General features: G+C 35.3%; 1 protein-coding gene across 6 annotated transcripts in view; it reads left to right on the top strand.

Moving 5' to 3' along the window:
- The window catches only part of LOC145267058 (testis-expressed protein 9-like), a 43,302-nt gene extending 21,765 nt beyond the window's left edge, over positions 1-21,537 (top strand). For all 6 annotated transcript variants that reach the window (XM_080123006.1, XM_080123009.1, XM_080123005.1 and 3 more), the window contains exons 6-12: positions 3,847-3,950; positions 6,653-6,819; positions 9,916-9,998; positions 12,804-12,977; positions 14,051-14,185; positions 16,535-16,669; positions 21,034-21,537. In XM_080123006.1, the coding sequence (XP_079979132.1) occupies positions 3,847-3,950; positions 6,653-6,819; positions 9,916-9,998; positions 12,804-12,977; positions 14,051-14,185; positions 16,535-16,669; positions 21,034-21,108 (873 nt within the window). In that variant the 3' untranslated portion in view covers positions 21,109-21,537. The remainder of the gene's footprint in view (positions 1-3,846; positions 3,951-6,652; positions 6,820-9,915; positions 9,999-12,803; positions 12,978-14,050; positions 14,186-16,534; positions 16,670-21,033) is intronic.
- The last annotated feature ends 2,850 nt before the right edge of the window (positions 21,538-24,387 follow it).

Here is a 24,387-nt window from a genome sequence, read left to right as displayed (position 1 = left end):
GGCCTCTGGGCCTTGATAATGTGGTGATGCCTTTGTAAAAAAAAAAAAAAAAAACATTTTTAAAAATAACTTATTTTTTATAAAAACAAAAAAGAAAAACTTTGAAATTTATCTGCCTCCCTACGAGTGTTAATTTAGGAGTTTACTATTTGAAAATAGCGTTTTATTTAATAACAGTTTTATTTACAAAATTTATTTTTAAAGATGTATTTATAACAAAACGTATTTGTAAATAAAATGCAAAATAAAAAAGTTTACATTTTTATAAAGTGAGCAAACAAACAAAAATATTTAAAGATACAAAATTTTATTTACAAATCTTTTAACAACTTGCTTTTTATATAAAAAGAACAAATTTGGCTATTTACTGACCTTCCCATGCCGGTAAAGATCGACATAAAGTGGAGAGTTATTATAAGAAAATAGGATGTCATATATAAGCATTATAAAACATCGAATTTTAATGTAGCTTTCTTCCCCCAAAAACAAAAAATTAAAATTGTCTCAGTCCAGAAGGATTTCTAATTACTTTTTTTTTAATGCGTATTATCTGACCCATCTACTCACAAATTCAATGTAAAGTTTAAAAATGCATAATTATTTTTAAAAAAACTGTGTTTTTTTTTTACTTACAACCACATTTTAATTAAAAAATCTTGTGTAAAAAATCCATTTTTCAAAGTGTAAAACTTTTAACATTGTCCTTGTCGGAGGCAAATAAATGCTAATTTTTTTATATCTAAAACATACACGTTAAAAAGATTTCTAACTAAAATGTATTTTCAACATAAACTGTTTCTTCGCTTTTTTGCTTCTAGGAAAAAATGTAAACAGTTGTTTTTGTAAAGTTTAGTTGTTGCAAAATAAATAGCATTTAAAACTACTTTAAAGAAACAAACAAAAAGGCAGGTAGATGGAAAAGTAACTTTATTTTTATGGTAAAATTTATTTATTGTATATTTGGTTTTTACTCTTGGCCGTGTGTTAGCTTCACTGCTAAATTCCCGAATACTTTTAATAAATAAAAATAAACAGTTTCTGCATATTATATATTTCCGTCTGCTACCGACTTAAATCTCAACGCTAAAAGTGTGCGTATTTAAAAAAAATAGCACAATATTTTATGTACAAGAACACGTTATGTGCAGATTTTAATAATAATTTTAAAAAATATAAGTAAACCTCCTTTTTTTTTTCAATAACAATATTATCATATCTATACAGGCGCACACTCTAAGCAAACAACGAATTTCACAACACGGAACTGCGCCAAGCGACAGTTCTTCAAGCAGCTTTCATCGGCTGCCTAAAGCGTCTAATCCGCGCATGTGTACAAGAGAATTTCATTAAGAAAGTGTAACTGTGAATTTCACAGCTCCAAGCAAGTTTTATTTTTGTTATTATATGAATTTGGAAATACCGACATTAAAGTTAATGATTTTATAATGTACACATAGGAAAAATAAAATAATAATAATAATAATAATAATAATAATAATAATAATAAACAAACGTATTATTTTTAATTTTATCATTAATATTGTGTAGAAATAACTTGGGGGTGCTGCAGTCCCACAGCTCCATGCACGAGCCGCCACTGACTCTGATTCAGAATTTTCCAGGCAGTTTACATAAAACGCCAGTGGTGCCAAACGAAAATTATTGGATATTTCTTTTTTTACATAAACACTGACTAATTTTTTCAGTGAAAAATATATTATTTGTTATCACGAAAAGAGTTCAATGAAAAATTAATTTAAAAAATCAAAACAATAGAAGGACAATATGTTTACAGTTAATTTATTGGCAGTATTAGGAGTGTTAGGAAGAGTTAATTTATTAGCAGTATTAGGAGGGTTAGGAGTGACAGTTCATGGCAGCTGGGGACGGTTTTGGGCAGTCTTGGGTTTATGACTGTTGACGATAGCAGAGTTGAAGAATTGCAAGTTGGACACAATTGAATGCAGGCTGTGGCTCAGAGCAGATCAATATGAGCTGGCATCAACTGATGAACATGACCTTGACAGTAGACGTGTAGAGGGTTGATGGTGTCACACACACAACCAGAATGCAACTGATATTTACAGAATTTGTTTTTTGTGTTTTTTTATTTTTATTTATTCATATTTGTCCCCTTCAGCTACCAATATAAGCAACGATGATGATATGGCCAACAGAGAAGACAAAAGAGAAGAAGACTACGGAAACAATGTTGGGGTCGGCATTCCCGAGTTTGACACACCTGGAGAAGGTCGGCGGTCACATTGACTGAAACATTGTGAAAATGACACTCAAGATGAGAAGAGCAGTCCAAACTATCCTCATCTCAAAAATTCAGAAATAAGACAAGGGATACCTACTGACCTTAGTCTTGAAAATACCAAGTCTATAGGTAGGAGGAAAACAGTCAGCAAGGTGTGGCAGTAACAGGAACAAAAGGACTGAACAATGGAAGACAATAGGTTTGGAGTTAATTTACAGGCAGTATTAGGAGAGTACATGACAGTTGGGGACGGTTTAGGGCAGTCTTGGGTTTGTGACAGTAAACGACAGTAGAGTTGTGGGTTGGACACAATTGAACGACAGAAGACATTAGCATGGAGAAGGTCGATGGTGCCACAAACACAGCTAGAATGCAACTGATAGTTGCAGAATTTTTTTGTTTGTTTGGTTTTTTTTTTTCAGTACAACTACACTATAATAGCAAAATTCAGAAAAATGAAAAAAATCAATTTAAAAAAAAGACAATGTTATCTACTGACTTTTTCTGTCAATTTCAACTAAAAGCAATGATATCTCCTAAATTATTAATTGTCATTTCAGTAGTATTTTTTTTTTGTCAATTTCAACTAAAAGCAATGATATCTCCTAAATTTCAACTAAAAGCAATGATATCTCCTAAATTATTAATTGTCATGTCAGTAGTATTTTTTTCTGTCAATTTACACTAAAAGCAATGATATCTCCTAAATTATTAATTGTCATTTCAGTAGTATTTTTTTTTTGTCAATTTCAACTAAAAGCAATGATATCTCCTAAATTTCAACTAAAAGCAATGATATCTCCTAAATTATTAATTGTCATGTCAGTAGTATTTTTTTTTTCTGTCAATTTACACTAAAAGCAATGATATCTCCTAAATTATTAATTGTCATTTCAGTAGTATTTTTTTTTTTTCGTCAATTTCAACTAAAAGCAATGATATCTCCTAAATTTCAACTAAAAGCAATGATATCTCCTAAATTATTAATGGTCATGTCAGTAGTATTTTTTTCTGTCAATTTCAACTAAAAGCAATGATATCTCCTAAATTATTAATTGTCATTTCAGTAGTATTTAAATATTATCAAATTATTTAAAAAAAAAAAACATGAGTTTTCGATCTTCATCATAAAAAAACGTCGCCATAGTTCTTTGGGAAGACATGACATATTATCAAGGGAAGTAACTCAGTTATGCTAAAAACAAGACAAAACACAGTTTGTTTAAAAAAATTTGGCAATAGTTATATGTTATTTACCTCCCTTTGGAACTCTTCAGTGTTTTTTTATGCAAACATTTTATTTTTGCTCATTTTTGTCAAAAAATGTTTATTTTAATAATTTTTTTTTTTTTTCGTAATTTTTGGATTTATTCATTACTGTAACGTGACAATTTAGTAGAGACCATTATTTTGCCTTGAAATTCGATATGAATTTATAGCAATGACAGCAACACGGTCAGCAGAGAGGATGAAAAAGAATACGACAGAAACAGCGTTGTCAAGCAGGGGACCACGTGGTGACACATCAGCAATTTCTTTTCTTTGCACTTTTATTTTAACATAACAAAGTTGTTTCATTCCAGCAATTAAAAAGCTCGCAATCCTTGCCGACCTCTAGTCATGGCCGACCTCCAAGGGGTAAAAGCAGTCAAGCCAGAGGATCATCTGCAAGACAGCCTTCACCACAGTAAGTCGAATACAACAATAAAAGATACTTATGCAGAATAAGGACCATATTATCATCAAAATTTTCCTGGCAGTTCATTTAAAACACCAAGAAAGTGCTGAATGAAAATTTTATGATTTTTTTTTTTTGTGTGTGTAAATGCTGACCAATTTTTTAATGAGAAATGTCTTATTTCTTAAATAAAATATGTTTATAAGCCAAATTACAATACAATATTATGAAAAAAGAAAAAAAAAATTTATTTGTTTAAAATTAATATTTCGGTGATAGATGCCATCATCAGAAATGTATACTTAAAATTTTTAATTCTGAGGATGGTGCCTATCGTCGAAATATTAATTTTAAGCAAATAAATATTTATTTATTTTCATTTGTTTATTTGGAAAAAAATGCCACAAATGTATGGAATGCTTCAGACTGCTTTTGGACCATCTTGCAGGAATTGAGCATCAGTTTTTGAGTGGCATAAGAGATTCAAGGAAAGCAGGGCATGTGTGAGGGATTATGAGAGGTGTGGGAGGAGTAAGGAAGTAAGAACACCAGAGTTGATTGGATAAGGACAGTTGTGTCTATAGAGACAATAAGTGCACAGTTTGATGTCAGTATGTGAATATTCACAGACAACATGAATTGGAACAAAGACATTGAGGCAATTGCCAAGGCTGCTGTAAGGAAGGTAGGCTCTCTCTACCGTGCTAAACGACTACTTACACCTGAGAGTATCCTGTATCTCTACAAGGCTACGGTACACCCATGAATGGAGTATTGTTGCCACATCTTGTCTGGTGCATCTGCCACTTGTCTCTCGCTTCTAGACAGGTTCAAAAAAGAGTCGCCAACCTAATAGGTCATTAACTATCAACTAAACTCCAACCTCTGTTCCATCGTCAAAACGTGACATCCTTGTGCCCGTTTTACAAGTATTTCAATGAACTCCAAGCATTAGTACCCCCTCGATGACAATAACCTAGACAAACCTGACAAGCAGCAAAATCCCACCCCTACACTGTAGAGATCCCTAGATGCCATAAAGCTTTCTACTCAAATAGCTTTTTCTCTCGGACTGCTCCACTTTGGAATTCCTTCCCTGGCCCCTGCTTCCCTGACCGTACTGACATGCAGAAATTCAAGTGTAATGTTATGTGTAATCTTGCTATCCAACTCCCTAAACAGTATCCCTGCAAATCTGATTCTAAATAGTAGCTCCTCGTGACTAAGTACCCCCGTGCCTTGTTTGGGGTGAAACGACAAAAAAATAAAAGATAAAGGACCGTGTTGTTGGACTTTTCTGCATACATAAGTACCCCACTAAAATGGGTATTCATACGCATGTTCAGCGATAAAAATGTTGCATCCTTATTCTTGTTTCACAAGTACCTAAATGGAATGTGCTCTAATGAACTTGCTGCTCTTGTGTCACCTCAAAGTAAATATCCTATTTTTTCACTGAATAAGTCTCCAGATGCCAGAAAGCTTTCTACTCTACTAATTCATTTCCTCAAACTGCTAACCTTTGGAATTCTCTCCCTGCTCTTTGTTTCCCTGAATGTATCAGCATGAAAGAATTTAAATGTAATGTGAAAAAACATCTTGCTTGCATGCTCTTTAAATGGAAACATGTCACAGACTCCAGTAAGGACATTGGAGATAAACATTAATAACCAGATATATTCTGACACTACATTAACCAGATTACTTAGATAAATACTTTTGCAGTTTCACAAGGATTGGTGTACCTTCTCTAAGTGATGTTGTCTATAGTTACAATACTAAGCCGCATATTCCACCAGACTAGATTAATTCTTGGTCTGAAATTCAAATCACTTTGTGTCTCAGTAGTAATGTGCCTTGTTTGGGATGAAAATAAGTTTTGTTGAGGTAGCATTGCATGTTTGACAACATAAATTAATGAAAATTCATACCAAGTTTATTTCTGCACAACCTTAAACTTTATTTAAACAAGTAAATAGTATTTATACATTCCTTTATACAAACAAAACCTTTTAGTGAAAATGTATTGGACCATGTGTGTGTTGCGTATGTGTGTGTTGCGTATGTGTGTGTTGCGTATGTGTGTGTTGCATATGTCTGTGTTTGTTGATTTCTGTGATCATTTGTGGACTGAGATTGACATAGTTTGTTTAATGTGGTTATAGAGGTGATTCATGGATTGTATAGTTAGTTTGTTCATAATTTTGCAAAGTTTAGCTTACCTTTGTAAGGTTGTATTGGTATGTACAAGTCGGTTTGCGTGTGTGAATCAGACTTGGAACTTGTGACGTATGTCGTCACTGTCCTGTGTCATGGGAAAAAGAAAAAGACAGGGAGAGAGAGAGAGACAGACAGACAGACAGGCAGGCAGACAGACAGAAGAGGAAAAAAAAAGTTGATCGCCACCTATGGGCTGAAACATGCAATTGCTAGAAAGAAGGGGCGATAAACGTATATGTCTCAAACTGAAAGTGTTGTGCTTTGTGTCCATGTGTGTGCCTGGATAGCAGATTGACAACACGCCTCTCTATTTTTTTTTTTTTAAAGATAGGATTCTAAAAGTCAAGCTGATTAGGGTTATGGCTCTGCCTGAATAATGTATTTAAGATTATAAATAAACAACTATGTCTCTATGTTTCTTTAAATGTACATCCAAAAATGAAAAAATGAGTAGACAATCAGAGAATTTTTTTCTCTTTCTTTTTTCCCAGTTGTGGTGCTGAAGATGTAGCACTCCCAGACTCGACTTACATGTCTGATTTGCAGGAGACATTCCAACAGATGTCTGAACAAATAAACAAAACTGATTTGGTTCCTGGAATTCCTTCGGAAGAATTTGATGACGTCCTGCCATCTACGGCAAAAGATGTGGGAAGCGGTGAGTTTATTATACTTTGAAGTTGCAATTCAACATTTATATTTCTCTTTGTCTGTCTTACTTTTTCTTGGAAACTACTGGACGGATCTGGCTCAAATTTTGTATAGATCTTTGTAATGATAAGGTGGAGCAAACTAAGTATAATGGCATCCTTTAAATGCAAAGTTAGGAATTTATAAGAATTAGTATTTAATAATTTAGCATAAATTTAACCGTATTTAACCATCAATTTGGCAGAAAGTATTAATTCTGAGTCAATGGCCTATAACTTTTTTAATGAACTAAAAATTCTTCTATATCATATCTACCTGCTTGTCTGTCTGTCCATTTCACTTTTTCATCCATCCATCCAGCGCGGCCATAGCCGAGATTGAACTCACTACACAAGTTTGTAGTGTACCTATTTACTATGCCTCCCCACGGGACAGAGTTAGACACCAGGGTCGTTTTTTAACGTGGAGAAAAGGTACAAAAATAAAAATTGTCTCAGGCGTGAAGGATTTCTCCTCCACCGAAAGAGAACAAGAAATGGAAGTGCAGCATCTGAAGAACAGATACTACACTTTGATCTTGTCCCGAAGGCCAAGTTTGTAGTGTAATTCAAATCTTGTTGGTCACTGAATACTTGATCCTTCGTCAGGGCTATCTAGGGTATTTTTTTTATTGTGGTGCCATCACAAGATGGGGTGCCTACCACAGCTTAAGAGAGTCCCATGTACCCTCGAGAGAAGGATAGACCGCGCCAGTTTCTCAACCTGGTATTTTACCTCACGGTACATACAGTGCCTCGCCTTCCCAAATGGTCACCCATCTGGTACAGGCTAGGCTCAACGTTGCTTAACTTTGATGATCTGGCGAGAACCTGTGTATCAACGTGATTGAGCCGTATATTAATATTCGCTTTTTAATCCATATTTAATGGGCTTCAAAAGTCTGGTAAAAGATAACTCCATTGAAAATCATTCTGAAATGCTCATTGACATCAAGTTGCAATATGTGACACTATTGTGTTAAAATGCATGCTCTTAAAATTAATCACTATTAGATTCTCTATCTCCCTCTCCTCCTCCTCCTCTCTCTTTCTCTCTCTCTCTATGAATAATGTACTGAGAATAATAATTAAAATAAAATGTATCTTGGTAATGTTACTAGGCACTAATAAGCCCTAATGGAGCCATTGATAATGTTCAATCAATGAATCCTTTCGACTCCACTAGTAGATTCTCTATCTGTCTCTCTCTGTTTCTGCCTGAATAATGTATCTATGGTAATAAATAACAAAAACTATGTCTCTTTGTAACATTATATTGCACAAATAACTCATTGGTAATGTTAAATAGATGAATTCTTTCAGCCCCACTAATAGATTTTCTCTCTCTCTCTCTCTCTCTCTCTCTCTCTCTCTCTCTCTCTCTCTTTCTCTCTCTCTCTCTCTGACTGAATAATGTATCTAAGATATTAAATAAAAAAAATGTCTCTTTTTCGGATTATTTGGCACAAATAAGCTATTGGTAATCTAATATATAAACAGCTATATGTCTGTCGGTCTGTCTATCTCCATATTTTCAAACTCTATCTCCTCCGAAACTAAAAGTTGCAGAACGATGCTATGGGCCTCAAATGATTGGATTTTTTTACGGACCGTTCTTTTATGGGTCTTTAGCCGGTTAAAATAGTTTTAAGGGGTAAAAAATTGGTCAAAATTTTTTAAAAATCGTTAAACATTTTGTACATTCATCTTAGTTTATTTTTAATTTTTAATCAGTTCATATGCGTTTCACGTTGGTGCAGTGGTAACGTCACCAGCTTTGAATGCTACAGTTTTGGTTTTGGTTTCGATTCTAGCTGATGGCACCTAAATACTTTATGTTTTTTTTTTTTTACTTTTGAAATCACGACTCTATAATAATATGTACAAAATCTGGACAAATTAAAATATCATATTTAAGCGTATTCTATGCCCAGGCAAAGCCGAGCGCCCCTCCCCCCTCCATAGTATTCAATACTTTTGACCCCACTAGTAGATTCTCTATCTGTCTCTTCCTGAATAATGTATTTAAGATAATGAATAACAAAAAAACTATGTCTCTTTATAACATTATGTTGCGCAAATAACTCGTTGGTAATGTTCAATAGATGAATTCTTTCAGCCCCACTAATAGATTCTCTATCTGTCCCTCTCTCGCGCTCTCTCTCTCTCTCTCTCTCTCTCTCTTCCTGAATAATGTATCTAAGATAATAAATAACAAAACCTGTGTCTCTTTTTAAGATTATTTAGCACAAATAAGCCATTGGTACTATTCAATAAAGGAATTTTTTGGACCCCACTAGTAGATTCTCTCTCTCTCTCTCTCTCTCTCTCTCTCTCTGGCTTTGACTGGCCAACATGTGAGAATAACATCCAAGATAATATTAAATACAAGTTGATGATGTCTGAATAATCCAAAGCAATTACAATCCTTATCTGAAAAATATCGAAATATGGCAGATCAAACGTTTCTAAATTTTTTTTAGATAAGGATTGATTATTCGTATTATTTGGATTCTTCGGACTACTGTTCTCATCTTGAGTGTTATTTTTCACAATGTGTTTGGTCAATATAACCTCCGACATTCAGGTTTATCTTGTTGAACTCAGGAATCTTCCTGTCAAAATCTGTAATCTTTCTGTCTGCAAGGACCTGTGGCGTAATGGATAAATCACTTGGTACAATTCAGTTGTAAAGTTACATTCTTCTGGAGGATGATACTTCAAAATACAATCGCAAATTACTTAGAACTTCTACCCAGTCATGGCTGACGGAACAAGAGCATTCTGTAGATTAAATAAAGGGTTCCATTCAAAATTCCACGCAGATTCCTGAGTTTCTGTCAAAGATTACTGAATTCGACAAGATACACCTGAAGAACTGAAGAAAGTCGGAGATTATATCGACCGAAATGTTGTGAAAACAACACTCAAAATGAGAACAGTAGCCTGAAGAATCCAAATATGAATGGCAGGTCGTATTCTGTCGAATGTGCAGAAGTGTTTCATGACAAGCTTTGCATTTTTCTTGTTTTTATTCTCTTATCATCTTTTATTTTGTCTCTTAGAGGCCACCATACGTTTCCTGAAGGCAAAATTGCATGTCATGCAAGAGGAATTGGACAAGTTTTCGCAAGAATTTTGTGAGAAGGTCAGAGATTTTTCTTTTTCATTTTTAGTTGATTTAATTTTGTAACTTTTTTTTTTTTTACTAATGCACACCACTTATCAAAGTCAAAAGCCACTCAAAGATAAGAGTTAATCAGATAGATAAATTGTCAGTTGAATGATGAAGAATATTATGAGAGGAATTTTTATACAAATGCATTACCATTTATCAAGGCTAAAAGCCACTCAAGGATAAGGGTTAATGAGATGGATAGATTGTCAGTTAAATGGTGAAGAACATTATGAGAGGATTTTTGTACTAATGAGTCACCATTAATCAAGGCTAAAAGCCACTCAAGGATAAGGGTTAACGAGATGAATAGATTGTCAGTTGAATGATGGAGAATATTATGAGAGGATTTTTATACTAATGAGTCACCATTAATCAAAGCTAAAAGCCACTCGAGGATAAGGGTTAATGAGATGGATAAATTAAAAGTTGAATGATGAAGATTATGAGAGGATTTTTATACTAATGAGTCACCACTTATCAAGGCTAAAAGCCACTGAAGGTTTAAGATATGTTTGGAGATGAGGACCAGTAGAATTGAAAGACAACATTTAAAACAACTGTATTGAATTATCTTTGTTAACAAGTAAATAAAAGGAAATGAAAGAGAAGGTGTGTTAGTAAAGTTAGTAAATGGATACGTTCATGAATATGAGCAAAGACATGCAGTGCCGTTCCTGGTTTCAGATAGTCTATTTTAGTGATAGTAACTCCTATCCTTACATCATCAACGCTCTGATCCCCATCTGGCATCAATTGGGATGGATGGCTCTCGTCTGGGAGAGGCCCCGTGTTTTGACAAGCTTCTGGGTTTGATCTTTACTCCTGATCTGAAATGGAACACGTACATCAAGTCTATTGCCAAGGTCGCTGGAAAGATGGTGGGATCCTTCTACCGCTCCAGAAGATATCTCACTACTGATGCAATTCTCTATCTATATAAAAGCCAAGTACATCCAAGGATGGAATACTGCTGCCATATCTGGGCAGGAGCTGCTAAAAACAGCCTATCCTGCCTTGACAGAGTGCAAAATAGACTGCGTGGCTTAGTGGGGGATGCCCTTTTCTCTACCCTGCAACCTCTCTCCTACAGAAGAGACGTTGCGAGCCTATCCTTGTTTTATCGTTATTTCCATGGCAGGTGCTCGTCTGAGCTCCAATCTCTGGTCCCCCCTCGCCAATCTTTCATGAAAAACACCCGTCTAGCTGAATCCACTGTGAAAAATTTCCCCCACTCTTTATCTGTGCCTAAATCAAAACGTAAATTCCATGAACAAAGCTTCTTTCTTAGAACTGCACGCCTGTGGAACTCTGTTCCGTCTGCCTGTTTCCCACCTGACTACAACTTGGTTGTGTTCAAGTCCAACGTTAACAAATTCCTAATGAACCGCCCCCTTAAGTAAACACTTTATCAAATCTCCACACTAACGTAATGTACTTGCAATAACCCTTATCCCCGAGTGGCTTCCGGGCCTTGATAAGTGGTGACCACTGTGCAAAAAAAAAAAAAAAACGTTTTTGAAAAAGTACCAAGAACAGCGCTCCCAATATAAATGTAGTTAAATTCACAAACGAAAAAGATGGATGAAAACATGAATTAACAAACCAAATATTTTTATCAACAATTTTTACAGAAATGTAAAATATACTTTGAAAGATAAAGTTTGTATATTATTCTAATTGGAATTCATTATTGAGATGAGTATTATTTATTAATTCATTTATTGCGGACTGTTATCCTCATCTTTTTAGTTGTTATTTCACAATGTTTTGGCCAACTATTCCTCTGGCCTTCGTCAGGTGGTAATTGCGACGGGATAGGAACTTCGTTTCTGCCTTCTGTAGTTGTTGTCATCTCACGTTTTTGGCCAATTGAGCCTCTGGCCGGCTTTGAGTAGGATTGAAATCGCTATCTTCAGACAATTCTCACCTGGAACCGTAGAGATTCAACGTCTCTATCCACTGCGCCACGGGCCCCGAAGAGCGATCAAGGTTGAATTTTTTGGTCTTATAAATTCATGTTTATTTATTATCTGATCTTCTATGGAATGGAATATATATATATATTATTTTTTAATTGGAATTCATTATTGAGATGGGTATTATTTATTAGTTACGGGGCCAAAAAACGTGGTGAAACTACAACCACTATGGAAGGCAGTAATTACTGAGAATGCAGTTAGGAGATTCGGAGTTCCTATCCTGTCGCAGTTACCATCTGACAAAGGCCAAAGGAATAGTTGGCTGAAATGTCGTGAAACAACAACTAAGAAAGATGAAGATAATAGTCCGCAATAAATAAAATAAAGATAAAGTTTTGTTGAGAAGTTTTAAAGTTCTTGAATAAGAAGTAGAGAAAAGCATTAAAAAGTTTGTTTCAAAATTCCATTGTGTGTGTGGGGGGGGGCACATGCACATTCTCTGGCTAGTACCAGATGAGTGACTATCTGAGAATACTAGATACTGTATTTATTCAGGTAAGCAGGGAAGTATAATACCTCAGGGTGATGACCGCCTCTGCCTTTCACAGTTCCAGGTCACGGTTAGGCAAGATATAGCACTTGTCAGCTTCCCATATTCTGGAGGAATACATACAGAGAGTAAATGGAGTTCCTCAGCCCCTGTGAAAATAATGCATCTAGGAAAGGGGGCTTTCTTAAAAAAGACCAAACCATTGGTCCTGTACACAGATGTACCATAGTGTCACTGTGCACTCTCTGAGTGCCTTTCTGTTGGTTGTGTTGCAATAATTCTTATGCCATTCTTTGTTTTCTGCAGGAAGAAGAAAATAAAAATCTTTTAAAGCAGAAAAAGCAAGTTGAAGAAGAACGCACAAGACAGCAAAAGACGATCACCTATCAACAGTCACAAATTGAAAAATATAAAAAAATGTTTGAAGATGGCAAAGCAAAGAATGACGGATTTGAAACCCAACTGGCAGCTTTGAAAAGAGTAAGAAGAAAATATTATTGTATTATTGCTGGACTCTGTAACAAAAAATTGTTGTTTGCCCTAATTAAGGCACATTTTCTTAAAATTATAGAAAGGGGTTTATTTGGAATTTGGAATACTTCCCTACTTAATATTAATATATGCACCCAACATCTGCTTTGTATGCTATTCTTCTAAATTATTACTGCATCTTTTAAAAGCTTTTTGACGTGTATGATAATGCATTTTCTAAGGACAGAATATCAATACATGATATTTTTGTGAGGATCTCTTTAATCAAAGACCCAGAACTAGATTACATCTTCATTAAAATTTTTCTTCAGGATTATTTTGCCCATGATTGTACCGGATTTTTACTTTTTATTCACTTTATTTCGGAGTACTCCTATCTCCTTTGGATTAAGCCTCCATGAATTGGATCTGGTTTACCCACATTTTTGCTTATTTTTTCTGCCTTTCTTTTATATTTTTCTTATTTAATTCTCCTCTTTTTTCCTCATTTTTTCCTTCCATCTTACTTCTGCTTTTTAACTTCTTTTTTTATTTTCTTTTATCCATAAATGTTTTTCTATTTCTAATCTAAAGATATTTGAAGTCGGTATTGTCTTTTTACTAGTGTTGGGACAATTAATCGGAATTGGAATCTGGAATCCGAAAAATCCAAGCTTTTCGGGGCATCGGAATCGGTATCAGAATCGGAAAAATTTGTGCCTATTTTGTGAGCCAAAACCGATTCCTTAAATTATCTTTTTTATTTGATTTTGGTTTAAGAAACATCTTCCACTGCTTGTAGTAATAATAAAATAATAAATATTTATTGATTTAAACTTCCAGTAAGACTAAAATCTCTGTGTTTTTATGTTTAAGATGTGCTTTTTATGGTAATCGGGACAAAATAACACTTTTATAGTTAAATATTTAGAGATTTATAAAGAATCAGAATCGGTAATTTAGTACAGAATCGGTAATTGTATCGGAATCGGGAAAAATATTGGAATCGTCCCATCACTAATTAATACTTTTTATTTATTCTTTCTACTTTTTTTTTCTTTTTTGTAAATTTTTGTCCACAGGAATTAGACGACATAAAGCGTAACAATAAAAAAGAAGAATCGTCTCACAAAGCGACGGAAGTGCGACTCAACCGTGCTTTGGAGGAGAACGAAAAATTCAAGGAACAGCTGGTGAAAATAAAAAACGAATCAAAGGTTGGTTTCTTGTCGTCAAGTTATTTTCTACTTCTTCACTCATTTAAGGACGAGCGGACGTGTAAAATGTGAAAGTACCTTTTAAGTGTAACGGGATCACCCTTGGGAGTTTGGATAAAAGGGGTAGTATTACTGTTAGATAGTAAAGCACATATATATTCCCGTCAGATCACCAAAGTTAAGCAACGATGAGCGTGGCCAGTACCAAATGGGTGACCAAGTGCTTTATGTGCTCTATGTTGTAATATTTTGGAACAAGAATGGGGGTATGATCCCACACAGTTGAGAGATTCTATTTATAAACGATGCTGCCAGGAACTGACAAATCGAATTAATTCACGTTCTGCTACCAACCAATCAAAAACCAGAATTGCTTCATAAATATAAACCTTTTCTGGAGCAATTTCACATGTTTTTTTCCGTCTCGACACTGTAAGAATATTTTGCTCTGTGGAACTGTCTACTGCAAACAAGTCACCTCTCAGGACTTGTGTGTAACAACGAACCATCGGAAACTATTCTGTCTACTGCAAACCAGTCACCACCTCTCAAGACTTGTTTAGAACAACGAACCATCTGAAACTAAACATGGCTTACACTTCTAGACTCTCCGCTTATCTCGGCATTGTTTCCAGTCGTTCTGGATTTCTCCTTGCCACTGGACTCAAGCAGTGCCGATTCAGGAGAGGTGTGGTTGGGGATTGCGCAACTCTTGCCACATATTTACACGCACAGCTGCCCTTACAAGGGGTATCCTTTGTCTTTCGAGACTGAATGGAGGCATCTCTTAGTAAAGCACAGGAGTTTGGATGGAAGGGTTTTAGTAGCACCCTAAAGGTCAGAGTTCACCTAAAAGCGAAAGTTGGCGTAACAACCTGGCTTCCAGCTGGGGTATTTTTGGCCTCTTTTTGACGGCTAATCATATTATTTGGACTACTGTTCTTATCTTGAGCGTTATTCTTACAACACTTTGGTCGATGCAAACTGATCTTCTTTAGGTTGAATTTGGGAATCTTTGTTGCACTAGTAGTAGTAGTAGTAGTAGTAGTAGTAGTATCATATGGGCTAGACCTTTATACCGCTATTTTTTAGCCAGTCTGAGAAATTGTTTTCAGATAGATGGGCTGTCACATAGTCTCCTTCCAGTCGGGTGACTGGACAGTCTAGGATCAGGTGGTCTGTGTCCTGGGGTTAGGAGTGGGTTCCTTGCACTTTGGGCAAATTGGGGAGTCTATTTTTCTCCACTTGTGTTTGTTTACTGCAGTCCCACAATGTCTTGTTCTGATCTAGTTTGCTTCTACCCACTGCTTTTTTTTTCCTTACTTGGGATCACTGCTTATCAAGGTCCGAAGGCCACTCGAGGATAAGAGTTAATGAATGTAAGGTGGTAGTGAATTAATGAATGTTATTAATGATGTAAATTGAGTGGAATTTGATTATTTATGAAGACGAATTAACAAGAACTTGTGTACATTAGATTTGAATGCCACCACGTTGTATTTAGCCGAGAAGCATGCCAGTGGAATAGTGTTCCAATGGCGGCCAGTTCTGAGAAAGAAGCTTTGTTCATGGAATTTGTGTTTACATTTAGGCACAGATAGAGAGTGGGGAAAATTGTACATAATGGTTGTAGCTAGTCGTTGTTTTTTGTGAAAGTTTGGCAAGGAGGAACCATAGATTTGAGTTCAGATGAGCACCTAACATGAAAATAACGTTAGAGCAGAGACAGGCTCGCGACATCTCTTGTGTGGGAAAGAGATTGCAGGGAATAAAAAGGGCATCACCTGCTAGGTTTCAAAGCTGGTTTTGTTGAAATTTTTGATTTTTGAATTGTAGAAGGGCTCTCGGGTCTTGAGTCTGGAGGTATCTTGTTGCACTTGGGAATTTGCATGGAATTTCAAATGAAACACTTTATTTAATCCACTCGGGTTTGAAATTCTGTGCAGGTTTTTGAGTTCAACAGAAAGATTCCTGAGATCAACATGATATACCTGAAGAAAGTCGGAGGTTACATGTTGTGTACCATTCAAGATGAGAATAGTAGTCTGAACGATCCAAATAAAATTTCAGTAAATCACAAACAAATTTATTTTTAGTTGCTGATATTATTAGATAAGTTTTCATGGGTGAAAACTCCTCTGAAATATCACTAAGCAAAATGAAAATATTGATCTTGATAAAAAAATAAAATATTTTATTGAAGTTTTTTCTTTTTTTTTTCAATTTTTTTTTTTTCATTTTTTTTTTTTCATTTTTTTTTTTTCAATTTTGTCTTTGTCTAACCAATACCTATAAGTATTTTGTTTTGCATTGTATTTAAAAAAACAAATGTCAAAATTTTTATTTCAGGATCACAGTGCTCAAGATAAGAAACGGACAGAGCAGCTAATGGCCGATAACCGTCGTTTGGAAAAACAGAAAAATGAATTGATGACCGGATTTCGGAAACAATTGAAACTAATCGATATTCTCAAGAAACAAAAGGTTTGTTTGAAAAAGAAAAAAAAAAAACAGTGCCGATTCTTTGATGGAATTTATTCTTCCCTGAAATCGTGTCTTAGAGAATTTGTAAATTGATAACTATGAGGAAATTGGTTGGGCTATGCCAGATTCCTCCAAAGAAGAAAGTTTACAGGGAATATCAAATTTACAAGTGGTCAACAGTCGCATGAATATCTTTAAATTTAACTTCAATGTGTCTGTTCACTAAAATGGTCAGAAATGATTGTAATAAAGACTACCTCAGGCGTCTGTCTACATAGCACGAGGGAATAGAACAAAAATGTTTATATTTGTGGAAGTTAAAGAAAAGATTAGGGTCCAAGTCAATAACTTTTTCTCTGCTGCTCTCTCTCTCTCTCTCTCCCTCTCTTCTCCTTGCCCACAAAAAAAAAAAAAATGAACCTAATGTATATATGGCATAATCATATTGGCACACTGGCTCTCATTAGATCACCAAAGTTAAGCAACGCTGAGCCTCCTCAGTACCAAGCACTACCAAGATACTAAGCACTGCATGTGTTACTTTGACACTGTGTAATAAATTGCGAACAGACGGGCTTACCTGACAAACGCTCGAGGTGTGCACTCTGCAAAGCGGGCACGTCCAAAGAAAAACGGCAAGATGGCGGCGGCCGGTTAATATTGCCAAGTAATCACGCAAAATCTCGTGTTCTCTCGCACACACGAGAGTTCAGCTTAGCATAAAAACGGGTCACTGTGAGCAAGAAGGGACAAGGAAAAACGTAGTCAAGACAAAGACGACGCTTCTGACGACTGAGAAGAAAAAAGAAGAAAAAGAGCAAGAAGTAGAAGAGGAAGAAGAGAACGATACATGAGAAGACGAGGTGTGTGCGGTTTTGAGTGAATCGAAACAGACAGAAAAAAAAACTCTGATTACAGACACCTCCCTGCAAGAGTTGCAAAAACCTAATGTCGTCATCTCCCCAAAGTAATAGTGACGTCTTTGAAAAGCACCAAAAGCAACACTTAAAATTAATATAAATGTAGTTAAATTGGCAAATGAAAAAGTTGGATAAAAACATGAAAGTTATGAATGGGTCACCAGTTAGCAAGTGCAAACTCAATGACAGAAATTTTGGAATGAAAGCGAAACAACATGAATTAGCAAACAAAACATATTTATAGATCAACAATTTTACAGAGATGAAAGACCAAAGTTTGTTAAGAAGTAGACAAAAGCGTTAGAAAATTTCTTTCAAAGTTATGTTGTATTTATATGTGTGTGTATGTGTGTGAGTTTACCTTCTGGTTGGCTGAGTTCACTGGAGATATGACAGTCTCTTTCTTTTGGTCCTGTAATAGTGGTTGGAATAATGTAACAATTAAAAAATATGTCGACAAAATTCTTTGCACTGCGGCATAAGTGTCCATTTTATTTTATACAACATATTGTAGAGTTACATATCCATTATATAAGTTTCTCCTCGTTTGATACCTGAGAGGAGGGAATAGAGCTTTAAAAAAAAACATCTGAATCAATTCAAGCCACCAGCCAAAGAGAAAGATTTTGTTATATCTGCATTTTTTAAAAACTCTTTTTCATGCCAATCGGAATGTAAGAGGCTTCTATTTGAGATCATATCAAGCATGGAAATGTGGGGAGTTGAGCAGCGAGTTGTCTCTTCACATTACATTTAAATTTCTGCAGTTTAATAAAGTATGAGAAGCAGGAAACAGGAAGGGAATTCCAAAGTCTAAGAGCCCGAGACAAGAAACTATTAGAGTACAAGGCTTTCCAGCTTCTAGAGACCTCAACAGTGAAGGGGTGAGATTTTGCTGCTTGGTAGGTTAGTCGGGGGTATGTACGTCAAGGGGGCACAAGTACTAGCAGTTCATCAGAGCACATTTCATTAGAATATTTGTAAAACAGACACAGCGAGTGAATACAGCTTTGAAAAAGACGTCTGAATCAAGTAAATCACCAGCCAAATAGAAAGATTTAGTTTATATGTAAAATAAATTTCTTTTTGATTTTGACTTTCTATTGAATGGAAGTCTTGCCAAATCACACCAAACAAACACACCTTTAATCAGACACATCTTTCATTACCATTTAGGGAGGTTTTTTTTTTTTTTCATCATTTTGGTTATGTTGGTGATGTTCTCGACGTATGACGAAACAGAGTAGTCCAACCAATTCAGGTCAGGAGAGGAAGGGGGTCAGTGAGAGAAGCATTCCTTGAATCGTAGCATTCCTTGTGAAGCCAAGCCTTTAGACTTGTGGGCTGGCGCCGAGTCCTGCTGCCACATCCAGGGTCTGCCAGCGGCCACCTGATTGCTCCAGGGGATTACCACACTCTTCAGCACATTCAGGTACATTTTGGTGTTGACTTTCAAGCCAACTTCGAAGATGTGAGCTGGCATGATGTGGGCCTCACTTGAAACCACATCAAAGACATAACCATGGAAACTTTGTTTTCATCACCTTGGACATGCCTTTGTTATTCATGGCAATCCAGTGATGCATTTTGAGGGTACTGGCAGTGGTCCTGTTGTCATAACTTTGATCAGTAAAGAGCACGAGTTGTACAGCAGCGCATTTCCGATCTCGCTCGTTGGTCATTGTGTAACTTTCAGACATTATAGAAAGGTCTTATCGCTCATTGAGATTTGTACAGAACTGGCCAATAAGTAAATGGTCAGCAACAAAAAAAAACAAAAAAACCGGTTATCATCAAATGGAAATGGAATCATGTCGTCTTTTCTAGGGTGACAATTTTATCATTCCACCCTGTAGAAATAAAACCGTTCCGAATAAAGAAGCATTTCAAAGTAAAGTTTTTTTATGTACAGATTTAAAATTAAACCATATATTTGTTTACTCTTTCTTTAAGAAGTGCTGTCCTGCCACCCTATACATACAGTGCTTAGTATTCTTAAATGGTCACCCATTTGGTACTGGCCAGCCTCTGTATTGATTAACGATGGTGTGTCAATGTGATTGCACCATATTATACATAATAAATATATATATAAATTGCCACCGATTAATAAAATTCACAATTGTTCTTTAAATCCAAACATATTTGGTAAAGCTTTGAATGTTCGACAGTTAAACTGGAATTTACATGAGTATTAATCAGACGAGACTTTTCTGCGGCATACACCAGCAACACTTGTCAAGACTTCCGCTAAACCGAAAGTGAAAGGCTAAAAAGAGACAATTTTATTTAGCATAACCCAAGAATTTGTTGCTATTAGATTTGAAGACAACCTAACCATTTCAGAGTCCATAGGGAACGGACTTACACACACAGACAGAGTGGCTTTTATAGATAAGTAGGAATAAAGCAATCCTGAAAAAGAAGGATTTTAAAGATTTTGTATGTACAGTTTTAAAATTAAACTCAAAATAATTCATCAGAAGGGAATTTTTCTCGGTATATACCGGCAAATACATGGCAAAAGAGGTTGCAGGGAAGAGAAAAGGACATCTCCTATGAGGCTACAAAGTCTATTTTGAACTCTATCAAGGCAGGACAAGTCCTTTCTAGCAGCTCCTGCCCAGATGTGGCAACAATATTCCATCCTTGGACGTACCTGGCTTTTATATAGATAGAGAATAGCATCAGCAGTGAGATATTTACCGGATCGATAGAAAGATCCCACATTTTTCCAGCGGCCTTGGCAACAGATTTGATGTACGTGTTCCATTTAAGATCAGGAGTAAAGGTCAAGCCCAGAAGCTTGTCAAAACTTGAGGCCTCCTGAAGACGAGAGCCATTCATTTCAATTGATCCCAGATGTGGATCAATGTTGATGATGTAAAGAGAGAAGCCTGGTTCTTCTTCTTCTTCTTCTTCTTCTTCTTCATCATCATCATCATCATAATAATAATAATATTTGGTTTTAATGCCTGTTTTTCATGCTGCTGTAATGCTGTCACCCGTTTTATGACTCCACACACCTCTCGCCAGTGTATATCGTTAAGAGACTGTTTTTTATGTAAAGTTTTAAAATCAAACTGGAATTACGTGAGCATTAATCAGAAGGATTTGAAGACAACCCAGCCGTTTCAGAGTCCATAGGGAACGAACTTACACGCACAGACAAAATTAAACAGGAAATAATTAATCAGAAGGGACTTTTCCTCAATATACACCGGCAAGAACTTGGCAAAATTTCTGATAAACAGAAAGTGGAAGTCAAAAAGAAATAATTTTACTTAACGTGTCTTCTTCACTTCTTCTCATGACGTCATTTCCTGCACACATTAGCTTAATTTCTAACTTAGATTTCTAATGAAATTGTTAACTTTTAATCTACTTTCATGTGGGAAATTCCTTATAATCCGTTTTTTTTTTTTTACTTGTATTTGTTTCTAGTTACATATGGAAGCGTCAAAGATGCTGTCTTTTACGGAAGAAGAATTTGTAAAGGCAATGGAATGGGAAGCATAGGAACGAATTTTCAAAGACACGGATGTTTTGTTTGTTTGGCAGCAATTTTTATCCTGATTTTCAAGATACGAACAGTTCCAGATTTTTTTTAATTTGAACTCTCGCTCATTTCAACTCAAATAAATTCATTTGAACTCTCGCTAATTTCAACTCAAATAAATTCATTTGAACTCTCGCTCATTTCAACTCAAATAAATTCATTTGAACTCTCGCTAATTTCAACTCAAATAAATTCATTTGAACTCTCGCTAATTTCAACTCAAATAAATTCATTTGAACTCTCGCTCATTTCAACTCAAATAAATTCATTTGAACTCTCGCTAATTTCAACTCAAATAAATTCATTTGAACTCTCGCTCATTTCAACTCAAATAAATTCATTTGAACTCTCGCTCATTTCAACTCAAATAAATGAACAAAAAATTTTTCCTTGTTTTAAATTTATTTATTACTAGCTGTTCCTACCCCAGTGTTGCTCAGGAATATGTTTTTTACTTTTTTCTTTGATTCATTTATTTTTTCGTTGTTTGTTTGTTTGTTTTTTTTACCAATATTTTTTTAAATAGAATTTTGGAAGTTAAATTTAATTATTATAGTATCGTTTGGTCATTAAATTATTAATTGAACCAAATTGTTACAAAATTATAACTAATTTTGGCTAAGATAATGTTCTTTTAATATCTCTATCTCTATCATTATATAAATATCATTTTGTGTGTGTGTGTGTGTGTGTGTGTGTGTGTGTGTGTGTGTGTGTGTGTGTGTGTGTGTGTGTGTGTGTGTGAGTTCCTCATAGGTTCTGAAACGGCTGAGCCTATTATTTGCAAATTTCTCACAAAACTAATTTATATGTCTGGCAGTGTTCTTAGTAGTGATGGGACGATTCCAATATTTGTCCCGATTCTGATACAATTACCGATTCTGTACTAAACTCCCGATTCCAATACAATTACCGATTCCTATTCCGATTCTTTATAAATATCTAAATATTTAACTATAAAAGTGTTATTTTGTCCCGTTTACTGTAAAAACACACCTTAAATGTGCTTATATTTTCTCAGACGTAAAACCACACATTTGTGAGGGGGTGATCTAGAGATTTTAGTTTTACTAGAAGTTTAAATCAATAAATATTTATTTTATTATTATTACTACAAGCAGTGGAAGATGTTTCTTAAACCAAAATCAAATAGAAAAAGATAAGTAAAGGAATCAGTTTTGGCATCGGAAAATAGGCTAAATATTTTCTGATTCTGATACCCCAAAAAGCTCCGATTTTTCCGATTCTGATTAATCGTCCCAACACTAGTTCTTAGATATGTTTTGTACAGAAATTCATCTGATAAATATCGAAAATCAAAAAAATCTGGTCTTAAAAATAGTCTTTCTTCTCTTGTAGATAAAAAAGAAGAATTTTTAAAGGGAAATATTTTACATCCGTTCAAGGGAGATAATAAAATCTCAGCAAATTATTTATCCTTAAAAAAAAAACAGATTTATCATAATATGGAGATATAGCTCAGGAGTAGACTACAGATCAGATGATACCCTGTTCAAGCCCAGGTGTACCTCACCATTTTATTTTAATTTTTCTTATTAATGAGTTCAGTTTGTGATAAAAGAAGGACCATTTAAAATCACTGCAAATCATTTCTCCATTTGCATATTTCAAAAGTAAACATTAATCAGATTTGACTTTTCCAGTGTTTTTATCTTCAAGCCAAATATCAGCTGGCATGATATTGTAAACAAACACAGATGAAATTTGATGAACGACATTATCTTTATTATTTTTTTTTATTTAAAAATTTCTTTTCTTTTTTTTTGGCGAATTGGTCCACCAGATAAATTATTCATCGTAATATATAATATTCAGCAGAGGATTGATTCTATAAGGATACATACGCAATCTGCATAAATTAAAATATTATGTTTAAGTGTATTGTACGACCGGGCAAAGCCAGGTATCCAGGTATAAAATTATTAAATGTAAAAAGCTTCCAAAACTTTCAATCTCCTTGTGTGACTGGAAAAGTTAGAAATGGCTGGAGTAATTTTGCCGACCAAGGAAAAAGTTTATCAGGCACGTGCGTGGGTGTGTGGTGTACAGAAGTTAGACCTGATCAGTGAGGCTTGAGGACATGTATTGCATGGTGTGAAATTATATGAGAATGATAAGATGGGTGTGTAATTTGAGTGTTAGAAATAGGCTTAGTTCTGACGATCTCAAAGGAAGATTTTTTTTTTTACTTGGGGGAGGGGGGGGGTCATCGCTTATCAAGACCTGAAGGCCACTTGAGGATAAGGGTTAATGAATGTAAGGTGGTTGTGAAGTAATCTTTAATGATATAAATTGGGTAGAATTTGCTTATTTATGAGGACGACCTAACAAGAACTTGTTTACATTAGATTTGAGGGCTACCATGTTGTATTCAGCTAGGAAGCATGCCAGTAGAATAGTGTTCGAAAGGCGGGCAGTTCTGGGAAAGAAACTTTGTTCATGGAATCTGCATCTACATCTAGGCATAGACAGTGGGGAAAATCATGTATAGTGGTTTTAGCTAGTCAAGTGTGTTTTTTTTTTTTGTGAAAGTTTGATAAGGGGGACCATAGATTGGAGTTCAGATGAACACTTACCATGAAAAAAGCAATAGAGCAGAGACAGGCTGGTGACATCTCTTCTGTGATAAAGAGGTTGCAGGGAAGAAAAAAAGGGCATCGCCTACTAGGTTTTGAAGCTGGTTTTGAACTCTATCAAGGCAGGATAGGTGTGCCAAGCAGCTCCTGCCCAGATTAAATCTGAACAGTATAGAGAGATATATGTAGGGCAGGAAACTGTGTTGATTTGGTCACCTTGATGAGAGTTTTTGAGTTGATGTGAAATTGTTGAGGTAGCAAGTGGCACGGGAAGGCCAAGAAAAACAGGAGAAAGTGATAACGATAGATGTAAAAGAAAGAGGGAGGGTATAAATATTTTTACTGTTGTGATAAAGAGCTCCCCACATTTCAAAGACATCTACTCATATTTCCTGATCCTCAGCGGGGAGGGGAGGGGGACAAGTAAAACCAAGTTAGAGCTGTATTGTCTCGGGATATCAGCACAAATCAGCCGGACAGATTGTTTATGCAACTGAGGTTGAAAGGTGAAAAGGTCAGATCAATGTGCCTGATACATATCTCCCAAAGAGAACAATCTGTTGAAATGGAAATAACAAAATCTATGTAGGACAGGAAACTGTGTTGATTTGGTCACCTTGATGAGGGTTCTTGAGTTGAGAT

The sequence above is a fragment of the Euprymna scolopes genome, chromosome 42 (assembly GCF_053919585.1).
Source record: "Euprymna scolopes isolate OS-2025 chromosome 42, ASM5391958v1, whole genome shotgun sequence".
Lineage (NCBI taxonomy): Eukaryota > Metazoa > Mollusca > Cephalopoda > Sepiida > Sepiolidae > Euprymna > Euprymna scolopes.
Note: the sequence above shows the minus strand (reverse complement) of the source record. Positions and strands in the feature narration are given on the sequence as shown.